General features: G+C 42.7%; 1 protein-coding gene across 3 annotated transcripts in view; it reads left to right on the top strand.

Moving 5' to 3' along the window:
- Window positions 1-23,022, top strand: part of tlcd3a (TLC domain containing 3A) — a 36,355-nt gene extending 13,333 nt beyond the window's left edge. For 2 of the 3 annotated variants that reach the window (XM_046410144.1, XM_046410143.1), the window contains 4 exons: window positions 6,924-7,010; window positions 9,016-9,235; window positions 13,928-14,023; window positions 15,853-23,022. In XM_046410144.1, the coding sequence (XP_046266100.1) occupies window positions 6,949-7,010; window positions 9,016-9,235; window positions 13,928-14,023; window positions 15,853-16,158 (684 nt within the window). In that variant the 5' untranslated portion in view covers window positions 6,924-6,948 and the 3' untranslated portion in view covers window positions 16,159-23,022. Of the gene's footprint in view, window positions 1-209; window positions 846-6,923; window positions 7,011-9,015; window positions 9,236-13,927; window positions 14,024-15,852 lie in introns of those variants that run through there. The other variant, XM_046410142.1, reaches the window with a different exon arrangement.
- Window positions 23,023-23,418: the final 396 nt, after the last annotated feature.

Genomic DNA, 23,418 nt, shown 5'->3' with positions numbered 1-23,418 from the left:
AATAACTATCACAATTTATTGATGTTCATTAACTGATTTTAATGCTTAGGGTCATATTCAGAGGTCGTTTAAACAGAAAACAGCGCGACACAAATTGTCCTTCTGTTTGTGAGTTGAGTAAAGTTTGACCTTCAAAATAAAAGCGTAAAGCGGTGATATTATTTTACCGCTTTAACAAATCGATCGATCGATCGATCGGTCGATAGATCTGCGGACGTACGAAGCGGTCACAGTTTGGTGAAATTTACTCACCCAAACTACCTGGTTAGGCTTAGTGCTCTAAGGTGGTATGTTATGTAGTGAAATCCTGAAGGTGTATCCTGTGGTAAAGTGGGTGTTTGGGGGTATATCACGTAATTAGGAGGGTGTTTCGGGGTGTACCATGTAGATAAAGCGGGTGCGCCTTGCAGTCTCCGAAACTTTTGTGAAGCCTCTCAACGGAAACGCCACCATCATTCCGGCGCCGGGTCAAGACTTTTATTTTGACAGTCTCCGTATAAAGTTCCGTGTGGCTACCCGAGTTTAGCTCGACACGGTGTTGGTAGTAGTGCTGCTGCTGCTGCTGACTGAGCGGTGAGCGAGTGGATGGTGGAGCTGTTCGCGGTGGAAAAACACCGACGTCCGGACTCACGAAAATGCCTCACCGCCGCGTGTAAACGGGCGAAACTCGCTGAGGGGCGAGAGTCAGGTCTCCAGGCGGGTTCAGAGGAAAATAAAGGCAAGATGTTGCAAGTTTTAGCTTGTGGCGCCGTAGTTTTCCCCGGTCTCTTCTTCGCCTTCAGGAGAATCCTGCCGTGTGTGTTCAAACACTGGAGCGATGCCGACGTGGTGCTGGTTAGCGAGAGGTAAAGTAGCTAAACTCATCACTTTGTGCCACATGAGATGATAAAATAGCGCCTAGCATCGAGCCTCATATTTAGCATGAGGCCACGCACAGTGGCTTCAGACTAGTAATATTTTCTCGCTTATTCAGTTACCTTAATGTGGTGGTGGGGGTTTATCCCCTAGGTATTACGACACCGATTATTTGTATCGCGGTACCACAATATTATATATTTATTATTATCGAAAATGTTGTTTTTGCTGTGCAGTTAATCTCCATGGTTATCACAGAAAAACTATGGGTCCCTGAAGGAACATAAAACTGCCATAGTGATGCCACAGCAGAGTTGCTCCCAGCCTTAAGACAAGTTCCCCTTCATCAACGCCACCATTTACAAATGTGTAAACTTTAATTAATTTCAAATTGAATCTTATTAATTAATTAATATGGAAGCCGATGTTGCATATTGCAAAAATTTCAATCCAGCTGAACTGTCACCGTTTAGTTAAGGTCAGTCAAGTCTGCATGTTCTACCACCACATGGAGACTACTTATTTTTATTTGGAATTTATCTGTTTATTTTAAACTGCTTTAATATTGCTTTTGATGGTTCATTGCAACAGTTTATGACTTTTAACTAGCAGTTTGGTCTCCTCCGCTTTCTTGCTAACTAGTCTGCACTTACTCCTGGTTGCAATTGAGACACCTCAAAGCATCTGAATTTACTGTAACAGCTGACTCAACGTGTGAGTGTACTTTTTCTTTTTCAAGTCTTTCTTTATTTAAATGTAATTTTTTAAAAAAACTACCTCTCTACCTATCTCTGTTTGGGAAACTCAGCCAGAGAACACTGACAAATACCAAAACATAAGTGCACATTGAGCAGTTGTGTTTGAAAGTGATCTGCCTTTCACAGATGTTATCTGCGATTTCTCAAAGTTCTGTTCAGCATGCGTGTTTTGATGACGGTTCTTTAAAGCTTGTGTCCACCAAGCGGTCTGGTATCTGCTCATTTCTGTGTGAACAAACACGAACCTTCATTAGAAACTTCATCCTTGTTGTTCTCATAAATGAGTAATTCATTGCTTGTGCATCCTTTTCAGTTGCAAAGTAGTAATAGTTAGTACAGTTAGTGACCGTGTGTGGGTCAGGGTGACTTGCTCACGTGTCCACAGTCCAGTTCAGTGCTCATTTGTACGCTGTCAGTCTGGCTAATCCTCCTCTGAGCTCCGGTCAGGGCCGACTGCTGAGTTAGCTATGCACTGGAAAACACTGAACTCCCCTCCTGAATAACGCTTCCACTAATTTACTAATGCTCCTCTAACGGAAAATGTTTTTCAGACAAGCGTCCATGCCTGAGGGGCTGTGACACGGCTTGTTCACCGCTAAACCAGCCTCTGAATTCTGCTGTAGCCCGTCTACACGCTTGGATCACGCTAATGTCTTTGTCTTTCCGTGGATCAGCTTCAAGAGATTCACCAGGCTTCATCCTATTGAAGTGCCTGTGTAGTTGTTGAAATGTACAATGTGGAATAAGTCCATACATGCTTTCTTTCCTTCATAAAAAGCATCACTAAACATATGTATGTATGTATATATATTTTATCTTGCCTCTTCCAAGAAGGTTGAAGCTTATGTCTACATGTTACTTGCATAAGTAGCTTGATTTATGCGGCACCTTTCGAAAGCATCATCAAACAAAATGTTTCTCAGATGTAACGACGCTCAGACATAAAACGCAATACTATGATAATTAACATAATGTAATGTCCTTCATGTTTGCACTAATACTTTAATTGACTGTAGTTGGTGAGGTAGCAAACATTGACACAACCGTTCATCTTCTGTCCACAGATGTCCGTTGTTTTATTACAACAGCAGCCACTTAGCTCAGAAGTGAACATATATTTGTTATTCGATATTTGTTTGTTTGTTAATAGGACCACCGGATCGTTTGCATTTAAGAAAGCCAGCTAGTGATGGACGCTTTGACAGGTTACATCTAACACTTCGCTTTGCCATTCTGTACCTCAAGATGCTGTCATTCCTTTAAACTACAAGGCTGTTCAATATCCAGCATCCAACAGTAAAGAAAGCCTTTTTCCCCTTATTTGCTACCATTTAAATGCCATTAAAACAGAATTGTGAAAAGGATGAAAAACAGGGGGCACTTTTGCTATTCTAAACAAATATATAATTTTTGGTGTGGGTTTGGAGGTTCTGAAGGGAAGCACATGGTGTTGGGGCTGAAAACTAGCAACCGTTTGCAATGCCAAATAATCTACCAGTAATTCTGTTTGATGAAGCATTTGGTCTTCAAAAAAGTGCAGTTAGTTTTCAGACAAAATAAAGAAAGGAAGCAGGTGCTTAAAATTGAGATGCTGGAAGTGTATAATAGTTGGCATTTGAGCTTGGGGTAAAAATGAGTTTAGTCAAATATCAGAGTTGTTGCTCATTTATTTTGAACTAATTGAGTAATTGTTTCAGCTTAGATCATACAGTTTACTTTGCACTCTAGTTTTTTCCCCAGTAAAGACTCGGCGTGAGCTCGGCCTGCCGCACAGGAACTCATATGTAGTATAATAAGTGTGAGCAGTAATGACCTGACCTGAACCGATTTCTTGATTGACAGGTGCAGAAGCAGGGCAGTGCTGAAAAACTGAAGCAGTCACCAAAAATGAAAATATAAAATCAACTTTAAGGGTCTCTTAGAGTACCAGGTGCGACCTTAACCTACTTTGAAGAAAAACACTTGACTTCACAAGGGATTATAAAGCTCAGCATCACCCGGCGCACGCTAAGCGTTAAAGTCTCGTGGCTACGGTTACCATATGCCTTTAAAGTTTCAAACAGCAGCAGTGCTCTTGATGTAAGGACTGCTGGACGGTTATAACTGCTGTGTACCTGCAGTATACGTTGCCTGTACTACACAGTCTACTTGTACAGCAGGTCTCGGATGAAAAGCGTCCAAACACTCTTTCTGACATGGATGTTACTTCAAGAACTCTCTTAATTAGATGATGACATCATTGTACATAAAAGTGGGTGGACAAGGTATCGGCTACTCCTTTAATTGCTTTGAAATGGCCGATACCTTTCTAAAAAAAATATATATGTTTTAATTTTTTTTTTTCTCTTCACATTGACGGTTGTTTGCCTTAAGATGAATCAGCCAGATTTTACTTACATTTAGAACTTCAACTAATGTTTGATAAATTTAAGAAGCTGGAACTAACTGGTATTTAAACAAGCATCAAAAAAGTTTTCCCTCAATTGTCTAATTGATTAACTGTTCACTTATGACAGTCAAAGTTAGTCAGTGCGGTTAGTGATGCATCCATTTCGTGCGACCGAGGGATTGCGATTGCGAGAGTCTTCCTCCATGTCACGAAATGCACTTTACTCTCATTGTTTTGTTTTGTTTTTGCCTCTGCTGTCACTTTTCCTTGCGCTCCGCTGCAGCAGCAGTGGACTCGCAGATTACATCCCCCGTTTACTGACCGACCGTCAGACGCACTGTGCATGTGACAGAACACGAACCGCCGAGTGTATCGGTAGGAAGACGTGCTTGTAGTGAAAGGGAAGCTGAGGTTGTTCACTGGCCTGACACAGCAGGAAAAGAAAAGACAACATTGCCGAACAAGGCAGCGGGACATTCTTCCCTTTTTCCCCTCCACACGCTCCTCACCCCATCGACGTCAGCCTTTCATCAGCAGACAGAGAGGGAGAGTGGAGGTTATTGCCGGCCACACAATGAATGGACTGTGTAAAATCTGGGTCTCGTGATGGAGTATGTGACCATACAGTCCTGGAAGGCAGTGAGGCGTGGGGATAAAATATGTGTTGGGGGAGGTGAAGATTGTAGGGGAAGAGGAGAGAGAGGGAGAGAGTGTCCAGTTAGTCTTTTCCTGCTTGGGCCCGTCATTTTGTAGTTGCTGGTCATGTGGCGTTGGTTGCCTTGCCGATGCTGGTGTCATGGCTGCATTCCCATGGAGATTGGTGTGAGGTGGCAGCAGGTTCAAGCAGGAAAGCGCACAAATGCACTCTTTGTTTTTCAGTCTTGCCATTGGCAACACACTGTAACTTGGTAAGAAAAGAGAAGGAAAGCAGTCTTTATTAGCCTTGTAAAACTAGTCATTATTTAATCCAGGACTAAAAGTCTTGCGTTTTTCTTGCACTTGGGCAATTCACAGGCCCTCTTGGTTCCTACCAGCTCAGATCTGAGTACCTGAGTCGCTCTGGGTCACTCTAATCAGATATGATCAGGCTCCCGTTGTATTGGCTTGGGTCCTGGGTTTTGTGACAATTTGTACTTTGCATACTATGTCAGGAACAAGTGTCAAAGGTAGATTCTTGCCAGGAAAAAAAATAAAAAAGTCACTGCGGTTTGACCCTTTAGTTATCCTGATCAGCTGGCTGACATCACCTTGCTACCAGCATCTTTCTAATTACTGTAAAGGATAACATTTCTGACTTCTTGACTGAGTCTCCAGGAGTGCGGTCCTATATGAGTGCAAATCTGATTCATTTCTGTTGTTAGAATTAATTGATGGTCCGTAGCTCAAATCTGACTACTCCTGTTCTAGTGCAGTTAATTAATTTTGAGCACAAGAACATGTAAAGATTCAAATGCGTTTTCCTCTCATCTGCGACAGGCAGAAGTTGAGTAATGTTGTTTCACAAGGTAAACTGCGTTTTTTCGTTTGTTTGTTTCCTTTCATCCATTGCGGTGGGTGATGATGTGAACTGGGCCCACAAGGTGCTGGTTTAAACTTAAGACATTTAAATGCAGTGGTGTGTTAAAGGGACGACTGTCTCTTATGGCTGCAATGAGCGTCGAGGAATGAATTACATGTTTTCTGATTTGAAGGCGGCTTACTGTCAGTGCTGCCAAGTTGGAGAACAGCCAGGGAGAAAGCTTGTCTGAGCAAAAGCAGCCATTCAGATTGGTGATGTAATCCAGCGTCCTGTTTTAAAACGGCCAAAAATTAACTCTGTTGAACCATCAGGAAGGGAAAAAGTTTTCTCCGCAGAACATCACCGTCAACAGGGCCATAAATTCACAACACCCTGAAGATGCAACGCCTGTGAATGTCATGTGTGCCTTACGCCACCTCGCACGGTGACACTTCAAATAGAGATGTACCAGGATCTCCTGTGTCACAGGTCTGTTTATAGACGGGGAAAGTGGAGGCCAAGCACTGCTAATCCCATGATGGTACACTGAACTTGTAGTCCAGACTGCCTGAACGGTCACTTTTTAAAAACTTGACCTACTTTAAGTACAACCGTGTTCATAGAGCTGTCATCACACGGATATGCCAACAAATCAAAATCATTTCCTGGGTTAGACCAGCATGACGGGTTTCATAATTAATGTTCCTTTCATTTAACATTGCAGGTGGTTAACATGTTTTTCTTTGTGTCCCAGAGTTACCCTACTAAAGTATCTTTTGATGGACTGGAGGTGGGGGGAAATACAGTTTTGAATTTCCAGCGAGTGTCATACTCATAATTTATACATCAACACATTTACTCCCATGGCGAGACAAAAGGCTGAGAGTACATCCTGCAGGCTGGTTTCATGGAGGTTTAAAGAGCTGTAGCGCATTACAGACGTGAACCTGCTGAAGTGCTCTAACCCTAATGAAAACCAGTGCTGCTAATAAAAACACAGGACATAAATATCCGTATGTAAAACCAGAGAAGGCAACATTTAAAGATATTTCACGAGCAGTACAATAAGACGGAGAGTCTTGGGCATGTGTGCTTTTAGCTACATGCTAACATCAACATGCTGACGTGCTCTCAAAGACCTCACGTTCACCACCTTAGTTTAGAGTGTCAACAGTTATTAATTAGCACCAAAATAATCCAGCTGAGGCTAATGTGAATATCATTTGTGATTTGATGATGGTGCTGCACAAAATTTTATGTCAAAAAAAAATTTCAGTCTGGACCTAAGTGGTCAGCCTGCAGACTGATTGGTGGCAACCAAGTCTAGCAACATGAGACACATCCTAGTGTTATCTTTATCTGATTCTGTGACTGCCTGAAGTGTGACTAATGAATGAACCTTTTTTTTATGTGTTTTTCTCAGACTGGTGTCCTCCATCCATGCCATCATGGCAACCACGGCAGGAGTCATCGTTGTCTCCTCATGTCGGGGGAACATCATCAACGACAGGTTAGACCCAATCAAAGCCATGCCAGATTATTAGAAGCAAGAACTGGGGAGGGACTTCCCTGTCTGTGTGCATTTACAGGGGAATCCATAAGATCAAGGACTTGTGCCACACACTGGAGAACTGACTCCATCCACTCAGCAGCAAGCTGCTGTTAGCATAGCATTAGCCTCTCAGTGTAGTTTAGGAAAGTGTGACGCTAGGCTAATGCTAGCCCTGCTAATCCTACCGAGTCAGCAGCCAGACCCGGGCAGGCCCAGTTTCAGGCTGCTAATCTGCGCCGCCCCTCCCCTTCGCCCACACAGCTTAATTCCTCCACAGCGCTGCTCAGTTCTGCTGTCCTGTGACGCGCACAAGGCCTGGAGCTTATCAGACACATGCTCCAGAGTCAGACCCATGAAGACTCTAATACTCCATCACAATCTGTCACTTCATTTAGCCTTCATTGCCTCGGCTGCGGTAACGTTACGAGGCTTTGCAAGGAGAACAACCTCCTGGACTGAGGAACCAGTACCGGAGGTTCACACATCTCCATATCCTGATGCTTTAGCTTCACAATGTGTTGTTGTTATACCCCATACTAACACAAAAATGATGTGTTTGTGTTCTTACCACAGAAAAGCTCAACTGATCAGTACTCCTTTAAAGGAAAATGTTCGTTTATTACAGCTTGGGCCATTTATTTGCCATAATTTCAAGTTAGTTATGAAAATATTGTATTCAGCAAAGAAATTACTGAGATCTGGGAATGCAGCCAGACATTTTACCTGTGAAAAATAATCTTCATCATTGTTTCAAAACTACCTCAAGGCTTGTCTGTGATGCAGTTTCTCACCAGCTGACACATACAGTAGGCCGACGTGTCTATGATTAGCTAACAGTGTCCTGTGTGCTGTTTTGCTTGTGTGATCAGTCGACACAAAGCAATCACTTTTGGTTTACTCTCCAAATACATAAGGTACAGGTAATGTGACATGTGACAAGTGGTGCTTTGAATGGAAAGCTGACTGTTTGAGTTTCTTCATTTTAACAAATAGAAATTATGCCTGAAGCTCTGGAAACATGGTTAAAGTTGTAGAAATAAAAATAAAAAGGAACCATCCCTTATTTCGTGTAATCTCACTGGAGTATTTATGTGTGTGCTTACAAAATTAGTTCATATGTATTTTCCGTTGCTTTGATTACAGCGAATACACACCACAGAATCAGCTCGTGTCGCCTTCGCTTTAGCCTGAGCTGCTTTTTTTTGTGCCTTACTGCTCTTAATCTCCATTCACTGACCTTAAGAGCTAAAGCAGCCAGCCAGAGGTCAGAGGTCAGTAGCTCAGCTCTGCCCTGCAGCTTTACGCCGTTCTGTCCACATAATTAACCATCACTGTAATCGGTGCTCATTAGACTGCTGCAGCCCTCCAAGTTGTTTTCTACACTGTACTTATGTAAGCCTGCCTTAAAGCATTCGCATGATTACGTGAGAGAGGCAAAGCATATAGGAGTGTCGGCCTGCGTGTGTTTCGCTTCCACTGAAACTCGTTCAGTTTAGCATCTGCTGGTGCCGACTGTGAGGCTGACCATGTTCGGTAGGATCGTGGTCAAATTGAGAATCATTAACAAGTCTCTGGACCCCTCTTTGGAGCGCCTTTTGAACTTGTGTTTCTTGTGTGTGTAGTCAAGAATTATATAAAAAAATGTCACCTAACTCAGTCATAGCCAAGTGTGGCCTGTGCCCCAAAAAACTGAAGCCCAGAGAAGTAACAGAAGAAAATGTTTTGGCTTCATGTGTGCTGGTTTTCACATGTAGTACCTCACAGTTGTCTTTTTAGGAAACGGCTTGTGGATAATTTGGTAGCGCATGGTTTGATGCAACCGATCTCCCATTAATACAAACACAACCAAATCACTGACACGTGAAAATGAGACGGTAGCATGAAATGAGATACCAATCTTAATGCGATTCATAATGTGGAGCGCAGGTGCAGAGTATTTACGTGTATTTCCTTTCTTCCCCAGGCATTGGCTGGCCACCTACTTCGTCATCTGGTACGGTGTGCCCTACATGACTTACGACATCTTCGCCATGTACCTCAGTCACTACTACCGTTTCCGCGTCAAAGGGCACGAGGACTACAAGCAGCATTCGCTGAGGACCGTAAACTCCTTCGTCCGCAGAGAGTTCCTGCTGGTGCTGCACCACATCGCCCTGCTCACCATCCTGCTGCCTGTCACACTGGTGAGGAGGGGAGGCAGCGTTGATGAGGTTCTGATGAGGTAGTGAGGGATCACTCGCTGCGTTGGCTGCTGGAGGAATCACTGACCTGTCAGCGGCGGTGCTAAAACTGTTAGCATCACTGATCACAGTCTTCATCTACAGTCAGATGAAACTGAATCCCTTTGGTTACAAGGAATGTTTTTATGTCAACTTTAAAAAATTATAACATTATTCCGATATTTTATGAACCAAAATAATACAGATATATAGAATAATAGATTGATCGAGAAAGTCAGCAAGCTCACTTCTGATAAGTCATGTGTTCTTTTTGTATTGTCCGCTGCCAGTAATGCGCTATTAGTGTGTACAGTAATGTAGCGCGTTGTTTTCAAATCAATCCTTGTTTGAAGCTGCATTATCTCCTAATGATTACATGAGTGGTAACAACAAATGGACCCAGTGCTGTCATGGATTACTTATCAAGTGATATTCAAGTCAGGTTTCAACCTGAACTGATGCAAATGGATGTAGTGAAAAGACATTAAGTTTTAATTTAATAGAAGTTATACTTTGGAAGTAGGTTGGCAATAATGTCAAATATACATAATATGAGGTACATTAGTGTTCAAACCTCAAAACGTCTATTATCTAACCACGTTATTATGTATACAAAACCTCAGAGCTGCTACACACAACCAAATCATTTTCAGCACTCACAACATGTGGTTTGAAGCTGCTTCTAGCTTATGTGTTGTAGGGATTAGAGGCCTTGGATGCACGTGTGAACCCGTCCATAACGCTGAACCTCAAAACCGGTCTCACTGTGCTGAACCATCAGTGCTGCTGACCCATTTGCTGTTTTTGTGTTTTTGTGAGTGGACTTTGATCTCACTGGTGGCTGAAAGCGTCGTTATCAGGTCGGCTGGGATTCACTTGAAAGGCCACAAAAGCCACAGAAAACAATCATGATGGCAGGATGACTGTTAGTAGCTGCTGAGCTGTTAACCTTTTAAACAGCAGTCGTACAGACTGGGAATGAACTGAGCAACAGCAATTTGAACCAGCAACAGACTGAACTTTTTTAGTTCACTTCCTGATGTGTGTACTGAAGTGCGTTTGAACGGCAATGCGAGCGCTTAGCTTCGACAGCAAGTCAACAAACCACAGTTACTACCTGTGAGTCTCATTAAGTTGTTGATAGTTGTCTTTTCTGCCTGGACGGAACCTTTAAGACAGAATTTAAAGCATCAAGTGACACGAAAACTGTGCAAATTAGATTACGTTGGGCTCCTGAGGGTGGGGCAAAAGTGTTGGAGTAACATTTGAGGCCCTATGGAAGCAAGAATTGGATTTTTTTTTTTTTTGCAATTTCCAAAACCAGTAATTTGACAATAAAGTCCTTTGTTGTTTCGGAGGTGGATAACACAGATCAGCCAGTGTTTATTTTATCATTAGATACCAGTACCTGAAACTGAAGTGTCTGTCTAACCATGAAGGTTTATGCAGCAGAGTGGAATACTTGGTTCAGCTCTGTTGGTTCAAAGGAATCGTTCAGGCTTTAAGGGTATAAATAGCAGGAAATGAAAGTGAATGGGAGGCTATTAATTATTGATTGCTTTCTTAGAACAAATAATTCTCAATTGTTTTCTTTTACATCCATGAATTGTAGGTGTTGCAAATGGACAGACTCAATAAGAATGGACCAGAAGAGGGAATGAAAGGTGCATTTTGTTCTCTGAAGAAAAATGAAAACCAGGCAAAGATCTCGGCGTACATGAAGCCATCAAAGCACAGAAAATAAGTTTTGAATAGATGAACATACAGATGGATGTTAAGTGAGAGAGAGAGAGAGAGAGAAGAAGAAAGCAGCAATAGACGAAAACTTACTGAAGTGTTAAAGTCCACTGAGAGGACATTTTAAGTCTTCTTCAGTCAAATGTATGCCAAAGTATGAAAGGATTTCTTCTGTTTTCTGCATAAATTTAACACACACTTGAATTCTGTTAATCAGATGTCTGCTCCAGACTTTCAGAATAGAGTTTTTACATCCCCTAAAGTTTACAGACGCATGTAACAAAACCACTCTGCTTTCCAGGTAGTATTCCAGGTTAGCAGGCCAGGTGCAGTGGAAACCAGGCCCTTTGTTTGCACTGGCAGTCAGTGACAATATGAGATCACGTTACCCTACATTATTCAGCTCCAGCTGCAGTCATCCTGTCTTTTTTTCTAGACTCACCATCCCTCCCTCTGTTCCTCCTCTTCTCCTCCCTCACTCATCAGCTTTATGCCACTCTAATAACATGAGCTGGTAGACTTAACCAGCAAGCCATTAAAGGCTAAGCAGTAGGAGGAAAAAAAAACAAAGCTTGAGCTGTAAATGGTGTTGATTGATTGATTTTTCACAGCAAGCTTTATCCTCAGCAGATATTTTGACATGATACAGTAGGGAAAAGTGCATCTGTAAAATGATAGCGTTATTTAATAGCTGGATTCCATTTAAAGGGGCCAGTTTTAGAATCCAGGGATTGTGCGTACTTCCCCACTAGCCTGGATACCTAAATGGGACTGAGCCATTGTTAACAGTATTACTCTCACTTGTGCTTTTCCTGCTATGACATATCTGCTGTGAAAAGAGACCACCAACTCAGCATTGAAAGGTAAATGCTAATAATACGGCTAGTGGGCAAATGAAGCTGAAGTTGAAGTTTTTCAAGCTACGGACCGACACCTAAATTATTTTTACGGCGATGCACCAATTTAACCCGTCAGATTGGCATCAGTCCTCCGTACTGACCATATAGAGCAGTGTTCAGTGTGACCAGTCAGATGTTAACAATTTAAACACGTCGCTAACTGTGCTCTTGTGTTTTTTCCGGGAGTTTTGCCCCAGATGTTGCAACAGCAAGGGCTTCCGTCAGTTGGCCTCCGACTCAGTGATAATTGTGTTGCCTCGTTCGGCAGAAGATCAGGGTCAGACCTAAAAGATACTGACCCGGTAATAACTCAGAATACCCCAGAGCTAGCAGGCAGGAGAGTCAGGATTTGACTGCAGAGAAACACATTTGGAGTGCTGTAATTAGTTTGCTGTCATCACAACCTGCTCATTATATTGTAGCCCTACAATTAGGCAGGTTTTTCATGACGGCGCATTGTGCTGCATCAACATCTAGTCAGGATTGCCAGGTTTTTACAGGTGGATTGTGTGTGATTGATTTCACGTTCAAGTCAACCTTTTAGCTCGCGGCTAACCACAGTTCTCATGCTCTGAATGCATCTAATTTGCACACAGGCTAATGTATGTGGCAGCAAATTCAAATAATTCCTTTTACACACTAGCTCAGTGGCTGCAGGCAAACTCGAGGATTGAGCAGTGCAACAGAATACTTTGATGTGGCTCAGAATTGAGCACGAGGCATATTTCACATGACAAGACTTCCATAAGATGAACTCTAGTCTGTTATTTTTCAGTAGAGTATAAAGAGTTTAAATGGTGTCTGAGATGCCAAATATGTGCAGGGTAAAGTTTTGTAGCATCTCAAACACACAAGGCAGCACACGCCCATGGCAGGTGGGGGGAGGAATGAGGTAACCAGGTGGTTTGTTAGGCGTGGTGTAAAGTTCCTTGCTGTGGTCTCGGTCATTGTTTCACGGGCAGATGGCAAAGCCACGTCTGTAGCTACTCATGCTTTATTCAACATCAGCACACAGCGAGCCAGGCTACCAGACAGCCAGGCCGGCTTTCTGTCTGGAGTCTTTTTATCCATCTAGTCTGACTCACCTATTCTAGGATGGCCTCTCCAATGGCTCAGCACTGTGCCACTGGTCAATATTTGAAAGCTTCATTCATTACTTATGTACAGGACATCACTCCACTTCTCTGCCTTTGTGGTTGTGCTGTTGGACAAAAAAAAAACACAGAGATTAACTTCGCAATATAGCTGAAGGAATTTACTCCACTTGGCTGACTTTTGAAAGTATTTACTGAGTGAAATATTACTTTCAGAGGCGGCCATCTTTAACTCTTCACCAGGTATTTGTACTTTTGTGGTTACCAGTAAATTGGACCATTGTTGGTTCTTGTTATCAGTTGGGAAATGTTCAATGTGTAGACATTATGTGCGTATATGCACAGTCAACCTGCCGCGTTATTATTAACCAGCTGACCGTCAAGCTTACTGTTGGTGTTTATATGTTACTAACAGGTTTAGGGGAAACTTCCTGGTAAGAGCTTCCCAAATGTGTGTGTATTGAGGTGAGATGGTGTCATTTTGGTAGAAGGTGGAGGTTGAATTTGGCTTTCAGGTCCTCTGAATCCTCCTCCTTTGTGGAGTTGACTGGACTTCAGTTCTGGGTTTGTTTTGTTAAATTTGGAGCAGTTCAAGCAAATAAATCTCAAATAGGCTTCATAGAGAACCAAAAGCCACTTGAGGGCTGTGACAACATGTGGTATTTACACCCTGTAACGCAGGATGTTGTGAGCTGTTTTTACTCAAATAAAGATAAATAGCTGCAGCACCTTCACTCCAAATGTGCTCGAATCACCCTTTCGAAAGACGTCTGTTGAAAACCTGACATTTTCCCATGACTTTGGTGTTTCCATTGAGACTGTCCCAGATGTTGTCCTTGAATGTCAGCTGTGTTTTTTTCCATGTGTGTGTTTGTTTGCTCACTCTGTGTGTGTGTGTGTTTGTGCTCCGTTTGTCTGCTCCACAGTTCTTCAGAAAGGACCAGGGGGATTTCTTCATCGGCTGCTTGTTTCTGACGGAGCTCAGTACGCCCTTCGTCTCCCTGGGGAAGATACTTATTCAGGTGAGACGGCATGTGCACAAGTGCGTTCACCAGACACAGACTGGGACGTCTGCCATGGATTGTACGTGGCGTCCTCAAAGCCAAAGGTTTTGAGACTGTGATGAGTTAACGTCGTGAGCCTGGCCGGTTACTGCAGGTCGATTACCGTACAACCGAGTTTGACAGTCATTTGCTGACCATGCAGTGACTGCAAAGTTTGGATTTATCCAAAATTGTATGGATGGGGGAAAAAAGATTTTAGAGGTTCTGTTACTGCTCTCTCTAAATCTGTAAGAAACAGATTTTAAACTGCCTTTATGTGCGCTGCTAATAACTAGTTTCTTACCTACTAATGCAAGCTAGCATTACTTTCAAAGCCAAGGATCACATCGGAGGTCCAAGCAAAACAAAAAAGCTCTGTTCACTGCTCACGCGCCCACAAATGAGAAGCTGCTTTTGTCCTCCTCAAGAACCGAATGTTTCAAAGGTTACTAAGAATTTTAAGTGGTTTTAAAATGCTTCCTGTATCACCGTAAACTGTTGTGACAAGTATGTGATAGTGGTTTCCTTTCCAGCACGATGGCATCATTATTATTCAAGCAGTGCAGAAAACATGTGCCACACTGGGCCAGCTGTATATGTTGCTGCAATGGAAAAATTACTGTAGAAAAGCAAAATTTGTTAATCTGCCAAAAAATGTCACTATAATTACATCAGTGCCAACATACTTTAATGGTATGAAGCAAATTCATCTGCTTTTTAAGCATATTGTGTGAAATATAAGTGAGCATTTTCAGGCATCTCTTAAACCTGTGTGCAGAATTACATTCACAATTTTATGTTGATGTTCTAAGACCTAATATGTAGCATCAATGCTATGACTGTTGCCTGGGTAACAGAAAGTCATTCATCCAGTTTCTTCATGGGTTCCTGTCAGGTGATGTGCGGTGCGTTGCATCATCAAAACGCTGACTATATCCATTTCATTTGGGACGTGGCTTGTCACCGCGTCATCAATAATTAAGGTTCCAAAAAAACAAAACCAAAACACTAGTGAGTCAGTAGCATTCAGCTAAGAAGCTGCATCACTGTTCACTCTCCACAGCAGTGGGCATTACATCCTGCTGTACACTTTGACAAGCACATAATGTGCAGTTTAGTCAGAGGCTGTGTGCTTCTGAAGAGCCGCATCTAAGAATAGAAGAGTCTTAATGTGAATCCCAATGAAATCAGTGGACCGTGAGATCTCAGGCCTTTGCTGACACCTGGTGTCAGCAGAGACAAAGAGCTCTGCGTCTCTGTCCACACCTGAACTAACAGAAACTCTGCCAGACGTTTTTACCGCTCACAGTGACGGACCAGGGGTCCCCATCGTCTTTTTAAATCAAAGAGGAATCACGTGTGGTCGTTGTTGTTTTAGATGACTTAACTACAGCTGTTGCCCAGACATTTAAATTGCAACCAAATTCAAGTTTTGGGCTTTTTGCTGTATTATTTATTAAAAATTATATTCATATGTTAGACTATAAATAATAAATATGAGCTACTGAACACCATGTTATATCATCAGTGCTAATGAAGCTAATGCTAATGAACATGCTGACATTATCGTGCTAAAAGGTGCACAGTTAGCATGCTAAGGTTAAGGCCCTGAATGATTGCTTTTGGTCATTAGAGCAAGTTTGCCTGCTTAACTTTGGCTAAAGTTCAACTTGACGCAGCATAACTGAACAGTTAAGACGTGGAAACGGGATTAGAACTCAGACAAATCTAGTTTTTATTTCACTGTGACCTTAACTGCGACTGTAAAATCCTCTTTTATCCCTTCCTCTTTTTGTCTCCCCCATCAGCTCAGCCTCCAGGACTGCTGGCTGCACAAGGTCAACGGCGGCATGGTGCTGCTCACCTTCTTCATGTGCCGCATCGCTCTCTTCCCCTACATGTACTGGGTGTACGGCCAGCACTATGGCATCCCTCTGTACACCGTGCCCTTCCACCTGCCGCTATCCGCCAACCTGGGCAACTTGTGCATCCTGGCACCGCAGGTCTACTGGTTTGTCCTGCTTTGCCGAAAGGGCTACCGTCTGTACCGCCGTAGTCGTATGGAAAACTCGTCTCCCGCAGCCGCTGTCACCGACAGCTCGAAGGATAATTGAAGTCGGGTTCACGATCGCTCGCTCAAGCCGCACACTCAGCTACTAACGCAACTACTTCTGCAAAGGCACTAGTTTGAATGAACACACTTGGAATCCCATCATCGTACTGTAGTACACCAGGACTGCCTGCTCTTGTCCCTCAACTCCTGGGCATTTTCAGCACACTTTAACTCCTCTGTTACAAATCTGCTGCCTAAGTGGACCTCTGCACCGATCCAGTTTGATGAGGTTTCTGTCATTGTTGTCGACGTGCTGCACTGCATCTTTAACTCGGGCACCACAGAAGAAAGATTGCGAGTACAACATGGAGCAGGACGAGCCTCCGAGGAGGGACATTTTCTTATCTTTACTCCTACTGTGTTTACAGCTTCTGCTCATTTGGAAGGTCTGTTACAAAGTGTGAGAGAGTCGCTGTTGCAGTAGGTTGTTGGTTATTTTCATGGTTTTACTGTAATGTGACAGATAGTGGCGAATAGTGATGGGTGGGATGCAGGTCGAGGCAGTATTGGCAGACATGACTGTGAGGAATACTCACCTCTCACCTCATCCTCATTCGAGAACTAACAACAGCGAGCTTTGCTAACACCCCGTTAATGTGATAGTTTCTGACTTGTTTGAAGTTACCCGTACAGCGCGTCGCCATGCCCTCAGTTTGCGGTTCCACATCATCAACCCTTCGTTCTCCTCTGTGAAAACCTGGCACACTTTTATGTCCCTGGCTCCCGTTGTTTTTGGACGTCATCCCTTTTCACAAAGTTTCTGGGAGCCATGTTCTTCATTTCTGCAAAATTAAGATATTTTACATGAAACACATGGCATTAAACAGCTCTGTTGTTTCATTTTGTGTTGATGCTGAAACACCTGAAGACGACTCTCAGTATCTAAAAAAATCACGTAAAGCCAGGATAGGATGAGAAACCACATTCTGTGTTTAGATGACGCTGGAGCATTGCAGCTGCCTTAGAAACACTGCGACGATGTAGGGCATCGTGGGGACGACACGGGACAGACCACGGAGGGAGGGCGGCGGACACAAACTCAGGACCAAGGTCAGAGCAATAAGGTGAGCGGCGGCTCGTCGGGGCAAACTGAAACAGAGGATTCAAATTTCGGAGCAAGTAGCCACATAACATCAAAGTTGTCTGGAGAGATTATCCCTGAAACGGATCCATAACAAACTTAGGAGATGACATCCGGTGACTGTTTGGTTTCCCTGAGGCTCCAGAGGTTTATATGCACTTGTGTATCAGCTGTTACATTCAGCACTTCACACAGAGCTGTATATATATATATATATTTCATGGGTTTTTTTTTTTTAGAGATTTATCACAAAAAATAGTTTTAAACCATAACCTAGACATTGTAATTAGAACTGAGAGGACTGCAGTTAGTTTTTGTTTTCACAGTTGCATGAAGGCATTTTTCTTAAAGACGTTTATGAGAGAAAATCAACGCTTCACTTTCGATCCAAGTTTTTTCATATCGCAGAATAACTAACTTCAAACGAATGCCACATACATCTAGACACTGAAGTTTATTCTTGGTCAGTAAAGCTTTATAGGGAACTAACGGATTAAATATGTGCCGTTAAAGGCCCTTTTTTATATCCTGCAGATTCAGTCTATGCAAAAGAGGCTGCAGCCTCATGTAATGCTGAAGGAAAGTGCAGCTGTAGTTTTCCTGATTGGATGCTGACTTCACAGGGCTGTCACTTCTTCAAAAGGCAGCAGACAGTCTTTCCTTTGTTCACGGTTTTTGTATGTTTGGTTTCGATTCCCAAATGTTTGCACACATTACTTTCTCAAATGGTTCTGTGTCATGATGGTTGGTTTCTTCCATTTTGCATCAAAGCGAGCACACAAGCTCTCAAGTTTTGCGGTCTCTGTGAGTCACATGACAGTCGTGGGAAGGTTGTGAATGCGAAAACACAGTTTAACAGTAGCACGAGAGGAGAAAAGTCAGGAAACTGTTTGGTTAGAGTAGCCCCCTTAAGCTACTGGTCAAACCGGGAGAAGAAGACGGCGGTGGTTGCCTGCTTCAGTGATGGGATCCAAGTGGCAGGTCCTTTTCCTGGGAGATCTGACCAATCCTTCCAGGCCTGCATGGTGGTCTTGCTGTAAGTTTCTGTACTGTTGGTAGGCAGACTGTTTGCTGACGAGCAGCACGAGGATGAGGCAGCGAGGAGAGCCGAGCTGCTGAACGATGGGCTTGTTTGTCTCGTTTGGCTGTAGCCCAGCAGAGTGCTGGCCTCTTTTGTCCACTGCTGACCAGGCCACTGTTACTGGAAACATCCCAGGCTCTTTGTCCTGCTCTCAGCCGGACTCTCCCGGTCGCGACTTTTTTTCTTTACTGTCCTGTTCAACCTCCCCCCCTTTTTGCTGTGTTTGTCAGTTTTATTCCTGCACTTGAGTTTATCACAGCTTGTCAAGTCTCCTCTTTCATCACAGTCAAACCTAATGGCTGTCTCTTTATTCGACCGTGTTTATTTCTGTACGTGAAAGCTGCAGGTCATTCCTTTAAACCTGCAGGTCATTCTCCCCTTCAGCCTCCATCCTCCCGTCATTTGGTTTTTACCCGTCACTCAGCTGATGTGCTCTGCGGTGATGGAAAGTTTCTGAGAGCCTCAGCAGAGTGAGCCCTCCCTCCTCTCTGCTGCCATCTGTCGTCAGGATTATCTGCTTGTCTGCTCAGCAGTTAACAGGAAGGAACATGTTGGCATGAGCAGAGCCAGACGGGCGTTTCCTGTTTGTGTCCTCTGGGTTCTGCTGTCTTCACATACGTTTATGTCAGTTTTCAGGCGCCATGACCTCACCCAGCATGAAATCCACTGACAAATGTTGTTGTTTTAATACTTTGGGATGAGTTTCATTGAATGTTTTTTAATGAACGGTGCAGATTACAGCGAAGGTTTCTGGAAAGAAACATTTGTACCTTCTTGACACAAAACTTTTTGAGATGTTGTCGGGCATCTTATGACAGTTTGTGCTTTGTAGAAAATGTCCGGTTTTGTTTGACTTTTTTATTATTGTTATTATTGAATTTGACCAATAATATTTTAACAGTAGTCTCTAGGCGTAGCTTCCAGATCACGGAATAAATCCAGAAAACATTCAGTCATTCCACAATAGTTCATAATCATCAAAGGTTCTGTTGTTTATAACAGCTCTTTATTTTATCATGGTTTTCTTTCTTTTTCTTTTGTCCCTGTGGTAATTAAGAAAGCAAAACCCCTGGAAAGGGTGTGTGTCTGTGCCCGAAATTCAAATGCAATTTCTGTACTCGCAAAGTAACACCCATATCAGCCGACGACATCGACTCGCCGGTGCCTGATGTTTAAATGAAAGACCCTGATATCCGGGGAATTGGGCCGACCTGAAGTTAGCCCAGGGTCTGCTACACTGTCCTGACTTCAGCCTTCAGTTCGAGCTACATTCTGATTTTTTTCCTTTGCTACCAGTTTGGATCACTGCCTCATGCGGTCACGTTGCACACGAACTCCATCTGATCCAAAACGTGAGAATCCCTCATCAAGAATAATGAAAGGTTCAAGGTATGCAGAGTACACATATCCTACCAGGTGTACTTTGTCGCGTGATAAATTCTTAATGTGGAAAGTCTTATCTTCTTTGCTCAGGGTTTGATGAAGTTAACGTGTTTGTAGAGGTTTATTGTAAGCTTATGAAACTGTGAGAGTGATTCTGAAGATCTAGAATGATATGCTGTTTCTTTTCTGTATGATGTTATTATTATTATTTTTTCCTTATAGATTTTTGTTTTATTTAAGCTTTCTGACGGGGCTTGTGATACTTAAGGGTTGGTAAACCAAAGACTGTCTGGCACTTGAGTTAATCGCAGTAACTGAAGTGATATCGAGAGAGATCCATTTGATTGTCAGTGCTTTAGACATGCTATAGATGCTGTGACCCACTTCTCCTACCCTCCAGTCTCATCCTCTGTCTGGGGAGCCCACAGAGTGACCAACTTGTTAGGGTTGTGACAGATATTTCCTCTGAGGGCGTAGTGGAAGGAATACGACCGAGATCGCCAGCTGTTTAGTAGATTCTCCACTGACGTGCACCCTTTTCATGGGGTACATCCTGCTGTAAAGTCTGCTGAACGCTGACTTTTTTACGGCATAATTTTGGCACATTGGTTGTGAAGCTGCATAATTATACTTGTGAATGTTTCACTTTACTCACAATAAAAACAGATTAACATTAAAAACAAAAGTTATGATTTGTATTCCTCATATTCCTGTTGAATGGGAACATGGGCACCAAGCTTCAGCTCTGCTGCGGCATGCTAACGCTGTTTAGCATAGCTCTGAAGCCTGCTCTCTGTAACACTGTTTTGAGTGACCGGTCACTCTGTGCTAACACTTAAGCATCTTCTTTATGTGGAGTGGTTTCAGAATTCATGGTAACAGTTTGTCTTAAGTCATATCAAGCTCCAAGCTGACACTTAATTTACGCTGAGCTGGTGGTAGACTGAAACTTTAGCTCAGACCAGGCTGAGCATTAGTGAGGTTCTTGCTAACACAGTTTTGAGTTCACTCCCTGCTAGGTGGTTGCAGACATGCTAACACTTTTTTTTATTATTATTATTAATGCTAGTAAGCACCATGCTTAAACAGGATTCCATGCAAACAATTAGCAATGCAATCTTGCAATGTTGAGGCATAATAAGCTCCAAGCTAACAATAGGTTGATCAGGCTAGCTCCTCTAGTTAGCAGGCTTGATGCTAACATTTTAGCGCATGTGAGTGCCTTTTCATTTTAACGAAAATAAAACTAACTGATCCATTAAGTTAAACTCCCGTGAGGTCTTGACAAGCTTCCTAAGACAGATGGGGGATGTGGCTGGATGCTCAGCACCTTGTCCTAAATGCAGATTAAAGAAACTTTCTATCAGAAGACACATTTGGGAACAGAGGGTGAAATTACAAATGGGCCAGGACTTCTATTTATGGCTTCGAGTTGTAGCCAATAATACTACACTGTTGAAATGTAATACTTCTTGTTGTCATATTTAATCTAGAATGATGTGACTGTGGCAGATGGTTCCTCTCATTCACTATGCTAAGCACTATGAAGCTAAAAGCATACTGGGGTCGTACACACATTAGAGGTGTCCTCAGACTGTTGAGGTGTGAATGGGGAGAATAACTTCCCAATGAGATCTCATCTTCCCTCGGGACACCTTTTGTATACTTTTGCTGCTTTGTGTTCACACATCAGTTCAGGGTTGGTCCCTCTTTGCTGTCCAGGATTTGGCTGGTGGTGGGTTTTAGGCATTCTCCTCTGACTTTCTAGACAGTGAGTTTTGATGAAGATGAATAATGGTGTTATAGTTAGAACGCGATCTAAAAATTGTGTGCCAGTGTGTAAATAAGAACTGTTGGATGCTTAGTGGCTGTGACAACATCTGCGCTGGGATCGGACTGCACAGTATCAGCCCAACAAAGACCTCAGGAGGAAAAAGACCTTCTCTCTCCTGTAATTTGACAGTTAGATGACCACATTGGTGACCCACAGAAGCACAGATTGGTCCCCCGTGCACAGCTGGAAAGACAAATGTGAATGATGTTGATGTCAGGTGGAACAGTGAAGTCTGTCTCTGCCACCTCCTCTCACATCACATATTTACACCAAACTATGGCTGCAGATCTCAGCAGCATGAACACTGTGTCGTCTGGTCCCAGGATTAGCTGCGATTTAAAAGTGCAGCTTGTAATTTTTTTTGTTGGGTTTTGTTGTCACCTGATTGTTGGTGTCAAACAGCAGAAAATACGCAGATCATTAGTTTTAAAAACAATCATTAATAATGACAGTCAGTTCTACTTGCGTTCCACGTCTTTTAAATAGTATGATTTTCTGTTTTCTGATGATGTGATGTGAATGCGACGTTAGGCTGGTGAACTGCACAAAAATGGCTTTCAAACGTACAGATTTCGGATGAGGATTTTACATGCAGCAAAAACTGTGTTGCTGGGACCGCATTCGGTCTATGGACATTCAGCCACATTTGGTCTCCGGTGCCTTGTGAAAAATCTATTTGTGATACCCACTAAACTCGGTATGAAAGAGCTAAGTTGGCAGGCAGTGTTTACAGGTCGTGGTTGTGTGTATCGTGTTTATCATCATCGTGTCATTAAAGGAGGAGTACTGTTTCAGTCGTTCTGGTGTTCGCAGCAGTCGTCACAAAATGTCTCGTTGTTTTAAAAATCCTATCACTGATATTTTAACTGTTTGAATCGATTTGCTATGCATTTACTGCTAGAATGAGAATAAAAGATGTCCTTTGATTCTGTTGACATGAAGGCCTTTTTATTAATGTTTTGTAGTATTTCATATTTTGTAGCATTTAATCTATATTTTGAAATTATCAAGCAAATCCCATGATGTTGTTTTTCTAAATGAATATGCATCTTTTGAGGTTGAATCCCTTTAAGGAATAGACATGCTGTAGTCTTGAATTTGTTTGCTGTGTTTCTGTTGTTTTGGACCTTTCATATGTTGGTTTTGGTGGATGCATGGATTTGCATTTGAATCTTGTCCTGCTGTTCATATCATGCACTTCTCCACCATGACTTAAATGCAGCACCGTCACAACCTTTAACACTTCCTGCCCCACGTTATTTTTGATAGCAGTCTGATTTTTCATACATACATATCAGATTTGATGCATCTGTCCTTTTTGTAGGGTGACCTTTTTTGAGGAACTTTTCCTATCTGAGAAGAGACTGGACTGTTTTACGAAACGAATGCTTGAAAGTATTGACGTACAAAGAATTGTGTACTGTAGCTGCAACTTGTGAATTCAGAGCACCCCTTTAAAATTCAATAAATTTTATTTGACAGAGTGTTTTGAACAAGTCTCTGTTTTGTTTTCCTTGGCTTGTTATCTGTCTGCACGTCATCATCCATTAGAAGGCTGCTTTCAGCTGGTTTTTATTTTAAGGCCCTGAAAAGTACAGTGTGTTCGAGTGGTCGTGATGCTTGTTGGTCGTCTTTGAGCTGTAATGTGCAGTCCTGGCCACCCAGGGGCGCTGCTGACTCAAGCTGACTTCTGAGGCTGAGCTCCTCAGCTGATGGACTGAAGATCTTCTAAAGCGAGCCGTGGAGGGTGATGTAATGAAGGTCTTTGTTTAACTGGCCTATCTAATCGTTCTAATCTAATTGTTAAGTGTAAAATGATAAAGATTAAATCTGTTGGAAGAATAAACCAGACAATAATTTTTAAAATCGCTTTCCGGTGCAC

The sequence above is a fragment of the Scatophagus argus genome, chromosome 14, assembly GCF_020382885.2.
Source record: "Scatophagus argus isolate fScaArg1 chromosome 14, fScaArg1.pri, whole genome shotgun sequence".
Classification (NCBI taxonomy): Eukaryota; Metazoa; Chordata; class Actinopteri; family Scatophagidae; genus Scatophagus; species Scatophagus argus.
The sequence above is the reverse complement of the archived record's forward strand: the minus strand, read 5'-3'. Positions and strand labels throughout refer to the sequence as shown.